Genomic DNA, 11,069 nt, shown 5'->3' with positions numbered 1-11,069 from the left:
TGTAATATCGGTAAAATGTATAATGGAAGATATTAACATCGGCAACAAAATATTGTGTAAATGGAAAAATGGAAGCACAATAATCAAACATATTTTATTTAACTTTAAAAAAGGTAAATACAATGAAACAGAGAAAGAGAGAATCATAAAAGGATCATACGAACCGTCTAATATGTAAAAGAGAGAAGAAATGAATTACAAAAAAAAAACACTCTAGTATATTGGTGTAGTTCTCATTGAGAAAAAGATGATAAGAAACTCAATTGACAGTGCCGAACAGTTTGTGAAGCAAAGAATCATGAGCTGTTCGAGATATGGAGTTGAAGATAGGATCAGTGCATTGCCAGACGATTTGCTTGTGAGGATTTTGTCATTGGTTCCAACAAAGGATGCAGTGGCCACCATGATTTTATCAAAACGATGGCGAACTATATGGACGATGGTGCCACTACTTGAGTACACAGAGATCAAAGATGTGGTTACCCACCACAAAACAAAATCTCTCGGCCGTTTACTTGGCCGTTTATTTCGAAAAAGTAAGCGACCACGGTCTGTTTGGTGGTTTCTAAACGAGTCATTACGACTCCACAAGGCACCTAGATTAGAACGTTTAGATATAGAACTCGGTCGACATTGTCCTATTGATGCTAACGTGGGAAAGTGGATTGCAAGTGCGGTTGATCGCAGGGTTCGTAAACTAGGGTTCGATCTCATGTGGTCCACCGAACCAACTAGCTTGCCTAAAAGCCTTTATACATGTGATACGCTTGTGGCTCTCCGTCTTTCCAATAAGGTTTATGTAGACGTTTCATCTCCGGTATGCCTCCCATCCCTCAAATGTCTTGAGCTTGTCTCTGTGGTATACAAAGATGAGGATTCTGTTGTTAGGCTCTTATCGAGTTGTCCTATTCTTATATATTTGTATGTGGTGCGACATAACCAAGACAACGTGACAAAGTTTAGTGTAAAAGTGCCATCTTTAGAGATCTTTAAGTATTTCAACTGGAAACCAAAAGTAGAGGATATTGAAGGATCTTTGGTCATAGATTCAGAAAATTTAGAGGAATTCACCATCGGAGATTATTCGACAAACTCATGCTCGATTGAGAACAAGCCGCCTAGGCTTGATAAAGCAGTTATATACTATTACAAATATCCTGATGACAAATTTATGAAATATCTTTCCTCGGTCAGATATCTCGAGATATGTCTATGCGTTGTAACGGTACTTTTAATTTTAACCTCCCTTTATTTTTATATTTATTGTTATATATGATCACATTAATTGCCACCAGATTATACAACTTACTTATGTACGTGTTGTGTTCATATTGCAGGTTGCGTGGTGTCACGCCATCAACTTCTCACAACTTACAGATTGTACAATATGTCCTGATAATTCAGATTGGTTTGAGCCATCAATGTCTTTGCTTCAAAATTCTCCTGAAGTAGAAGTTCTTCTCATCGACCAGGTTTGTGCCTGCACATGCATTTAACAAAAGGGCAGTAAAAGAACATGCATGTTAATTGTTGTTTGCTTCCCAGGAACTTCTCGGGAGTGAAGATTTTCCAATTTCGTTCAAGCAACCGGATGATGTACCTCTATGCTTGTCAACGAAACTCGAGATCTTTGAGTGGAAAGAATATAGAGGAACAAGAGAAGAGAAACAAGTATTAAGATACATCCTTGCAAACTCCAAGTGTTTGAAGAGAGTTGAAATCTCCTTGAAACCAACATGGAAATGGAAAAAAAAGAAGATAACAAAGGAGTTAAAATCTATGTCTAGGATTTTAACATCAGCTCAGCTTTATATTGTTAAATCAGCAATTTTGTGAAAACTGGAGGATTCAAGGAGATCGAGTAATTTTGCACGGCTTTAATCGGCTCAGTCAAGTCTTTCGCTGTCAGGACATCTGTTCAGAACCCTTTGTAACTCAGTAATAACATTTTCAACTTCTCTTTCAATGTGAAACTGAGAGTAGCTAGTAGCCTAATAGCAGGAACCACCACCACATAAAGACTTATGAAACTTAATTAGAAAAGTTCTCTTCCATAAAACTTTAAAAAAAAAAAAAAAGAAGCCACAAGCCTCACATACGCTAGTTCATAGTTCAAAAGATGCCTTAACAACAACACACAACAAGAAAGTAGAAACATTAGTAGGAATAACATCAAACATTAATTCAAATGATTCCAAAAACAAGAAATTAAAATTTCTTGTTAAATAAGTAGTAGATATATCAAACACCAGCGTTTGTAAACTTTGCAAAGAAAGTTTGTGTCTTGGCGGTCAAGCGAAGCACCTCAGCACTCAACTCTTTCCATCCATCAGTTAGCTCTTTTCTTGTCTCAACTCCAAGGTTCTTCAAGTTTTGAAACATCAAATTCTTTTGATATTGACTTAAACCTAGAAACGATAGTGTCACCGCGGCCTCAAGTGCGTCCTTCAGAACACGCAAATCATCATCCTCCTCCTCATCAGTCTTCTCCTTATCAACCTCCATATCATTGTGACTCGTCTCCTCATCCTCCTCCTATCAAAAATTAAAGACGCTAATTAACATCGTTACTTTACGTATATAAGTAAGAAAAATATCAGACGTTTGCATAAAAGAAGAGAAGATCAGTATGAACATGAGTGACACTCACATTTTTAGTATATTCGATACTCTCCTCGGAAGCACAATTTGTTTCTGTTTTCGTATCTGAGTCGTCAGATATTATGATCTCTGGCGTTTTGAGCTCTTGTTCGCTGTGTTCTTCGTCGCTGCTGCTGGTATCATCATGATTAACCATTGATAAGTAGTGACCAAAAATAATCAAAACTTGGCAACGCTTTGAGACAGAAGAGAGTGAGTCTCTGTATTTAAATAGGGAAACCACGTGAAGAAGAGTGGGAAGAGCAAACGTTCCACCTTTAATTATTTATTTTGGGCGGCGACGCTTCGAAAAAAACACAAATTACTGTATTAATTACATGTTTGGCCAATACTTTTAGTCTCGAGAATTGAATTTTTACACAAATCGAATTGAATAAACTGTTAAAGAGTATTAGAAGACGAAGTTGAGATGTGAAGCTGTTAAATAGATTCCTCTTACATAAGAAGAGGGTTCCGGTTTATGTTTGAGATAACCTGAACCAAATTACACGGTTTACACATAACCGGTTTACACATAACCGGTTTCACCTAATTCGAATAATGTTCTGGTTCTCCTGGTTCGTATTCTTGTTCATGCAATTCCAAATTCGTCTTCGTTCTTCTCATTCTTATGGATTCTCTCATGCTTCAGCTCTTGAGTTTATGTCTCAGCTTCTTCATCACCGTGAAATAGCGAATTTAAATTAAAAAAAAAAAAAAAAAAAGAGATCAAGTTACCGATTTTGTTGTCGTGGAAGACTATAAAGGAACACACTTTTACGGGGTCTTGGATTGGACGAATTGGGTATTCAAATTCCTTTGAAAATTCACTCTTATCGTTAAATTACGCGTTTTGCTTTCTTCACGTTAAATTCGAAGCTCACTTGACAAAAAAAATTGGAGTATTTGGGTGTCCTGCGGGAATTGGTATCTCTATGATGTTGATCTTGCTAGAGCTTTTAGGTACTCTCTAGTACTTATTATAATTCTTGATGATGTTAGATGATCTTTAGAGCAATTAGAGGGTTTTTGGTAAAAGAGATGCCTTTGAAGTGGATGTAAAGAGATAGATACCTAAGCATCAGTAGTGATAATATAGAGGATTGTAAGCGACATTTTATTTAAATTCAGCTTCTGGGGCTGGGAGAATGAACTAGGAAGACATGATTATTGGGTGTGGTGTACTAATCTTGACTGAGGGTAGTTAGCAGCAAAAGGAGTTACTCTGAAACTATAGGCAGCAGTAACCAACCAGCACAGGAATGGAGCTGTTTGGTTCTTTAAAATTGAATTTGTCGAAAGAGGTGAGCATACAGGTTTCGTGGACCTTGGAAAAAAGGGACTTTTCGTGGATTCTCATGAGACCATAATCTAGTTGAGGTTACAGTGAAGAAGTAAGTCATTTTGGATTTGGAATTGAACTTGAGTCTAGAGGCATTGCTTCCATGTGGTTGCAAGAGTTTGGTGGACCTTCCTTCCTTTATTTTCGAGTTTTCATTATAACAAAGATGCGATACAGCAAGCTCTGGGGTGGAATCCAGGTTAGTGTTATCATTTTTAAGTATCATTCTAATATGTGTTACTGCAAAGGACGTTTCTAGTTATATTTCAACACAAGTTTCTGGTTCGTTGTGTATATGCTATTCGGCCATTGTCAAATCTCAAGAAATATCTATTTGAGCTGCTCTTCATCTAAAAGGATTTTGGATTTCCCGATTTTTGATAGTACCTCCAGTCCCTGAATGCAAGCAGCATCTGTGAATCACTGAAAACATTCTATTGTTAATTGTGAAACAGGATAAACCAAGGAGAGCAATTGTACAAGAATTGGTTTAAATGTAACAACAATCATCAAGGTTAGTAGTACCTACCTCTCTTTGACTGTTAGGATATAGTTATGTGGGCTTATAAGAATACTTTTGATGCAATTGTGATAGACGACCAAGTCATCAAACTATAGTAATATTATTTGGTTATATTGAATTTAAAGACCAAATCAACTGATTCTATAAATCCCATTGTAGTAGGCTTTTCCAAGAAACCACACAAGAAGAGAATTCATCTGCCATTGTGGACTGTGGTCAATGGATACATTACTATCTAACACTAAATAATATTTTAGAAAAGACCCAAGTCAATGGACTTGTACGGTAACTATTATAAAAAAGAACAGCATTTGTAAGATATTTATTGTTGCTATGAGGAAACAAGCTGGTAGTTTATAGTAAAGTTAAAAAAAACTATCGTTTACTTAGTTTTAAAAGAACTTTTGCAAGCTTGTTATTAAAAAAAACCACCATTTGCAAGACTTATAATAATAAATTATGAGGAAACAAGCTTGTAATTTTATGAGCATGAGAAACAAGCATTCAAATGACTTCTAAGTTTCTTGTTTCCTTGGTCTTTTACGTATTTTGTTCATTATATATAGCCATTTTTCTCCTCCACAGACAGCTTATTCAAAGCTTTCTCTCATGGCGTCTTCTTCTTCTTTGACTCAGATCAGAAGGTACCATGTCTTTCTGAGCTTCCACGGCCCAGATGTTCGTAGATCATTCCTCAGTCATTTGCATAAACACTTTGCAAGCAAAGGGATCACGACATTTAAGGATCAAGGCATTGAGAGAGGCCACACCATCAGACATGAACTCGTACAAGCCATTAGAGAATCAAGAGTCTCGATCGTTGTGCTATCGAAGAAGTATGCTTCTTCAAGTTGGTGTTTAGATGAACTGGTTGAAATCTTGAAATGCAAAGAAGGTCAGGGGCAGACATTGATGACTGTTTTTTACAAAGTTGATCCATCAGATGTTCAGAAACAGAGCGGAGATTTCGGAAGAGGTTTTGAGAAAACTTGTGAAAGAAAAACAGAGGAGGAGAAACAGAGGTGGATGAGAGCTCTGACTTATGTAGCTAACATTGCCGGAGAACACTCTCTAAATTGGTATGTATTTTATCTTTTATCTTTATTATGCAATGCTTCAATGGTTGTGTCTCTGTAAATTTAGACTCGTTTTTTGTTTGGTAGGGATGATGAAGCTGAGATGATTGAGAAGATTGCTACTGATGTTTCAATCAAACTGAATGTTACACCATCGAAGGATTTTGACGGAATGGTGGGAATGGAAACTCACTTGAGGAAAGTGAACTCTTGTTTACGCCTAGAGTGCGATGAAGTAAAGATGATTGGAATCATTGGTCCTGCGGGAATTGGTAAGACAACCATTGCTCGAGCTTTATTCAACCAACTCTCTGCTAATTTTCAACTTAAATGTTTTATGGAGAACCTCAAGGGAAGTTATGGGAACGATGGTACGGATGATTATGTTTCAAAGTTGTGTTTACAAAGCCAACTTTTATCCAAGATTTTGAACCAAAGGGATATGAAGGTACATCATTTAGGCGCAATAAAGGAATGGCTACAAGACCAAAAAGTATTTATAGTTCTTGATGATGTAGATGATCTTGAACAACTAGATGCCTTGGCTAAAGAACCATCTTGGTTTGGTTTAGGAAGTCGGATTGTCATTACCACAGAAGATAGAAAGATATTGAAGGCACATTGGGTGACTGATATCTACCTCGTGGATTATCCATCCGAGGAAGAAGCTCTGGAGATTTTATCTCTATATGCTTTTAAGCAAAGTTCTCCATGGGATGGTTTTGAAGAGCTTGCAAAGAAAATTACAAATATTTGCGGTAATCTTCCATTAGGCCTTCGTGTTGTGGGCTCATCTTTGCGTGGAGAGAGCAGGGACGAGTGGGAATGTCAATTATCTAAGCTAGAAACTAGCCTTGATAGAAAACTTGAGAATGTGTTAAGAATGGGATATGACAAATTATTGAAGAAAGATCAATCTTTGTTTCTCCACATTGCATTTTTCTTTAACAATGAAGCCATTGTTCATGTGACAACCATGCTAGCTGACAGTGACCTAGATGTCAGAAATGGGTTGAAGACCCTTGCAGATAAATCTCTCGTGTATGTATCAACCAATGGGTGGATCACGATGCATCGTTTACTGCAACAATTGGGGAGACAAGTTGTTTATGAACAGTCTGATCAACCTGGGAAACGTCAGTTTTTAATCGAGGCTGAAGATATTCGTAATGTATTGGCAAACGAAACTGTAAGTTCTTACATATATACATTCTCTAGAGAGCTTGCATAATAAATCTTTGTTTTTTTCATAGCAGTTTCACCAGTTTTGTTTTGAATTGTTTGTTAGGGTACTGGATCTATCGTAGGTATATCACTTGATATGTCAAAGATCGATGAGTTCTTTATAAGTGGGCGAGCCTTTGAAGGAATGCGTAATCTCCGGTTCTTAAAAATCTATGGGAGCCATTTTAGTACATTGCAGATGTCAGAAAACATGGAATATTTACCACGTTTAAGGCTACTACATTGGGATTCATACCCAGGAACACTTCTTCCTCAAACATTTCGACCAGAATGCCTCGTTGAATTCCATATGGCATATAGTAAGCTCGAGAAGCTCTGGAGAGGTATCCAGGTTGGTACTTGATATTCTTAGAAATGTTTCTAACGATTTAAGCTAAATCAGATATTTCTCATTTGTTGTGTTTGACAATGCAGCCGCTTACAAATCTTAAGGAGATAGATTTGGGATATTCCAAAAATTTGATAGAGATTCCAGATCTTTCAAAGGCTACTAGTCTCAAGACATTGACACTTACGTCTTGCACAAGTTTGGTGGAGCTTCCTTCTTCTATTAAGAATCTACACAAGTTAAAAAAGTTGATGATGATGGGGTGTGTAAAGCTACAAGTTGTTCCAACCAACATCAACTTAGCATCTCTTGAAGAAGTCGACATGAGCGATTGCTCACTGTTGAGAAGCTACCCGGATATTTCTACGAACATCAAGGATCTCGATGTTGGAAACACGAAGTTGGAAGTTCATCCATCAATTGTTGAACGTTTGCCTCGTCTTGAGTGGTTTCGTATAGGTAGCAGAAACCTCAAGAGACTAACACATGTCCCAGAAAGTGTAACACATCTAGACCTAAGCAACAGCGATATAGAGAAGATTCCAGATTGCATCACAAGTCTCTCTCGACTAGAGAGTCTTTTCGTCTTCAAGTGCAGAAAACTCGTAACATTGCAGGGTCTTCCGTCTTCGCTCAAGTACATAGATGCGACGGATTGTGGATCACTCGAGAGAGTCTGTTTCTATTTCAGTGATCCAATGAAGGACTTCATGTTCCACAATTGTTTCTCATTCCAATATCCAATCAGGGAACTCATGTTCCAAAACTGTTTGAATCTTGATGAAGAATCAAGAAGAGTACTCATACAACAACGTGTTTACGAATATGTATGTTTACCAGGTAAAGAAGTTCCGGCGGAGTTCACTCACAAAACTAGAGGAAATACCATAATCATCCCTATGGTTATGGATCCTGATGGAACTTTCTTTGCATCCTCAAGATTTAAGGCTTGTCTTCTGCTTTCACCAATCAAGTACTCATATCTTGATATAACTTGTCGTCTAATAACAGCAGGAGGTGTTACCATCATGGAACTTAATTGGGATTCAATGAATGTTTCTCATTTCATAACAGAGCATCTGTTTATATGTGGTGCTAACTTGGTTCGAGAATCACTTAACGTGGGTGTGACTGCGAACGAGATTGTGTTTGAGTTCAGCTGCATGGACAACGCCAAGATTATTGAGTGCGGTGTACAGATCTTGGGTGAGGAAACAGAGAGTAACAGTGGTAGCGAAGTGGATTACTTTGAAACTGAAGGCATCACCGACGACCATACGGATAGAAATGAGTACTATGAACCTGAAGCTGCTCAATGTAAATATACATGTTTTTGGAGTTGGTTTAAGAAGCTTTGGTCAAGAGAAGAAAATGATGACAACAAAGAAGAAAACAAGAACCACCATTATGATTCAAAGATGATGAAGAAGGTGTTTGCATTAGGTATAGCTTTGCTTTTGCTATATCTTGTTTTCCCATAGTTTTTTCCTGCAAGAACTTAGTGTTGTCCAAATACTTATTATCTCCAGTTCATTATCTTGAACCAAAAAGGTATGATATCGTATGTGTATATTGTGTTATATGACCTCTTTTTAAAGTATCTTTATGGCTACTTGATGAAAATTTCTCACGAATTACTCAAAAATATAAAATGTCCTACTGCTTAACATGAAGAAGACCTTGATGTAAGCTAAACGGTACCGTATTAAGACGAAGTTCTGTTAGATTGGGTCTAAAATAAATTGGGCTACGTTGGCCCATTATTAAATTTTTTAATGTCAACCCAATTTGGGATACATAATCAAACCCTTAAAACAAACATGATATAAAAGTGGCGGCTTCAGTCGAAAATTAGGGTTTCGCGTGAGGAGAAGAAGTGAAAGCAAAACACATACAAACGCAGTCACCTTCTCTGCCGCCTCCTCCTCTTTCAATCTCATCGCAATCATGGTAGGCATCTCTAGTCTCTGAATCACTCCTTACGTTAATCCAATACTGATTCCAAATGTTGAGTATAGATTCAAACTGACCCTTGTTTCTCGTATTTGCAGATCATATCAGAGAAGAATCGTCGTGAGATCTCCAAGTACCTCTTCAAAGGTACGAACTTGATTTGAGCTTATGAATCTAGTAGTCTTCTTAGTAAATGGGTTTATGCATAGAAAGACAATAGCATTAATTGGTTGATTGATTCAAGAAAAGTGTACTTAGAAATGGTTGTGTTTTGTGCAGAGGGTGTTTTGTTTGCTAAAAAGGATTTCAATTTGCCACAACATCCTTTGATTGAGAGTGTTCCGAATCTGCAAGTTATCAAGTTGATGCAGAGTTTCAAATCTAAGGAATATGTTCGTGAGACCTTTGCCTGGATGCATTACTACTGGTTCCTCACAAATGAAGGCATTGACTTTCTCAGGACTTACCTCAATCTCCCATCTGAGATTGTTCCTGCTACTTTGAAGAAGCAACAGAAGCCTCTTGGTCGACCTATGGGAGGCCCACATGGTGACCGTCCCCGGTAATCAACTTTAATCTTCTGTTGTTTCAATCTTGTTGTTGTTGTTGTAATGTCTTCTTCAACTGAATGTGGTGAAGAGTCTAATGGTTACTTGTATAGTGTTTAATATGTGACGGTTTTGATTTGTCTTTTTACAGTGGCCCACCTCGTGATGGAGAGAGGAGGTCTGGTGACAGAGAGGGATACCGCGGAGGTCCTAGATCAGGTGGAGAGTATGGTGACAAGAGTGGAGCTCCTGCTGATTACCAGCCAGCCTTCAGGGTACAAAAACTCTCTTTTCTTGTCATTCTCTGTGAACTGTTGGTTCTTTGATATTAAACCCTTTTAGCTGTTGCACATTACATTAGTATCATGCTTGATTTTGAGGAAACTTGTGTGTAGTCACATTTCATTACACATTACATTAGGAAACTTGATTTGTAGGCTTTAACTGTTACACATTACATTAGTATCATTACAAAATGTTGTTGAGCATTTGTGTTGGGTGTGTAATTAAATGTGTTGGGGTTGTTGTACAGGCACCTTCTGGTGGAGCTAGGCAAGGGTTTGGTCGTGGAGCCGGTGGTTTTGGTGGTGGTGCTGGTCCAGCTGCTGGATCTGATCTTCCTTGAAAGGGAATTTATGATCCTTTCTTGTTTCTTTTTGGTCTTATTTAAAGGTTACATAGTACCTTTGATTTGAGAACGAATGTGTCTTTGAGAACTTTGTTTCTTTTTAAAACCATTTTCACTATATGATTGTTTTCACTATAATTTTGTGCTTAAATATACAAAAACGTGATTTAATGCTAACTCTGTTAATTTCTCCGTTAAACCAATTTGACGTGGATTCCATGTGTAACAGCAAAACGACGTCGATTTAAAAAATAAAATTAATATTGTAACAAACTGGGATCGAACCTGCACAGCTTATATCTAATAAGATCAGTTTAACCAATGCGACAGAACAAATAATTGTTATAGGTGGTACAATAAATGAATATGTATACTCTTGTGTCTCTTTCTCTTTTACGTTGATGGCTCGTGAAGAAGTTCAACAGCAACAATAATGCCCTAATCCTTCCTCATTGTCGCTAAATTCTTCTGTCTCACACTCGTAGCTTTATAATTTCTCCAAACTCATCACTTGAAAAGGTTTAAACTTTAAACTAAATAGATCTAAGAGAAAAGAACAAGAATTTAGAGTTTATGTGCTCCAACAAGATATACATAGACCAGATTACTATATTATATATATATATAGATATATCTCCTGATAGCTTTGATACTCATCTGTCTCAACCAGATCTGATTCTGGGTTTTTGATTTCAATGCTAAAATATACTGTTTTTAGATTACTCTATGTTAGGGTTAGTCTTTGAATCAATAGAACATAGATTTCCAGAGTTAAAACCATAGGTT

At 37.2% G+C, this 11,069-nt stretch overlaps 2 protein-coding genes and 1 pseudogene across 4 annotated transcripts; all 3 read left to right on the top strand.

Moving 5' to 3' along the window:
* LOC104754365 lies at nucleotides 421-1,836 on the top strand (annotated as a pseudogene).
* Nucleotides 4,443-8,754, top strand: LOC104730158 (disease resistance protein RML1A-like). Of its 3 annotated transcripts, XM_010449280.2 has the most exons (5): nucleotides 4,443-4,496; nucleotides 5,142-5,584; nucleotides 5,669-6,770; nucleotides 6,870-7,157; nucleotides 7,241-8,753. In XM_010449280.2, the coding sequence occupies exons 2-5, from the start codon at nucleotides 5,418-5,420 to the stop codon at nucleotides 8,633-8,635; spliced, it is 2,952 nt and encodes a 983-aa protein (XP_010447582.1). In that variant the 5' UTR covers nucleotides 4,443-4,496; nucleotides 5,142-5,417; the 3' UTR covers nucleotides 8,636-8,753. The 3 variants fall into 3 exon arrangements, with proteins under 3 accessions (XP_010447582.1, XP_010447574.1, XP_019091780.1); XM_010449272.2 differs by lacking the exon at nucleotides 4,443-4,496 and having other exon boundaries at nucleotides 5,082-5,584; nucleotides 7,241-8,754; XM_019236235.1 differs by lacking the exons at nucleotides 4,443-4,496; nucleotides 5,142-5,584 and having other exon boundaries at nucleotides 5,768-5,853; nucleotides 5,934-6,770.
* Nucleotides 8,980-10,421, top strand: LOC104730151 (40S ribosomal protein S10-2). Its single transcript, XM_010449263.2, has 5 exons — nucleotides 8,980-9,104; nucleotides 9,206-9,254; nucleotides 9,387-9,669; nucleotides 9,807-9,930; nucleotides 10,188-10,421. Exons 1-5 carry the CDS (start codon nucleotides 9,102-9,104, stop codon nucleotides 10,278-10,280), a joined length of 552 nt encoding a protein of 183 aa, XP_010447565.1. The 5' UTR covers nucleotides 8,980-9,101; the 3' UTR covers nucleotides 10,281-10,421.

Source organism: Camelina sativa, chromosome 2 (genome assembly GCF_000633955.1).
Source record: "Camelina sativa cultivar DH55 chromosome 2, Cs, whole genome shotgun sequence".
Classification (NCBI taxonomy): Eukaryota; Viridiplantae; Streptophyta; class Magnoliopsida; order Brassicales; family Brassicaceae; genus Camelina; species Camelina sativa.
Note: the sequence above shows the minus strand (reverse complement) of the source record. Positions and strands in the feature narration are given on the sequence as shown.

Bases quoted from the DNA above. Each gene is read 5' to 3' on its own strand.
- LOC104730158 (XM_010449272.2), top strand. From the start codon at position 5,115: ATGGCGTCTTCTTCTTCTTTGACTCAGATCAGAAGGTACCATGTCTTT. The intron at 5,585-5,668 runs GTATGTATTTTA...TTTGTTTGGTAG, and splicing joins GGAGAACACTCTCTAAATTG to GGATGATGAAGCTGAGATGA. The intron at 6,771-6,869 runs GTAAGTTCTTAC...ATTGTTTGTTAG, and splicing joins ATGTATTGGCAAACGAAACT to GGTACTGGATCTATCGTAGG.
- LOC104730151 (XM_010449263.2), top strand. The intron at 9,255-9,386 runs GTACGAACTTGA...TGTTTTGTGCAG, and splicing joins CTCCAAGTACCTCTTCAAAG to AGGGTGTTTTGTTTGCTAAA. The intron at 9,670-9,806 runs GTAATCAACTTT...GTCTTTTTACAG, and splicing joins CCACATGGTGACCGTCCCCG to TGGCCCACCTCGTGATGGAG.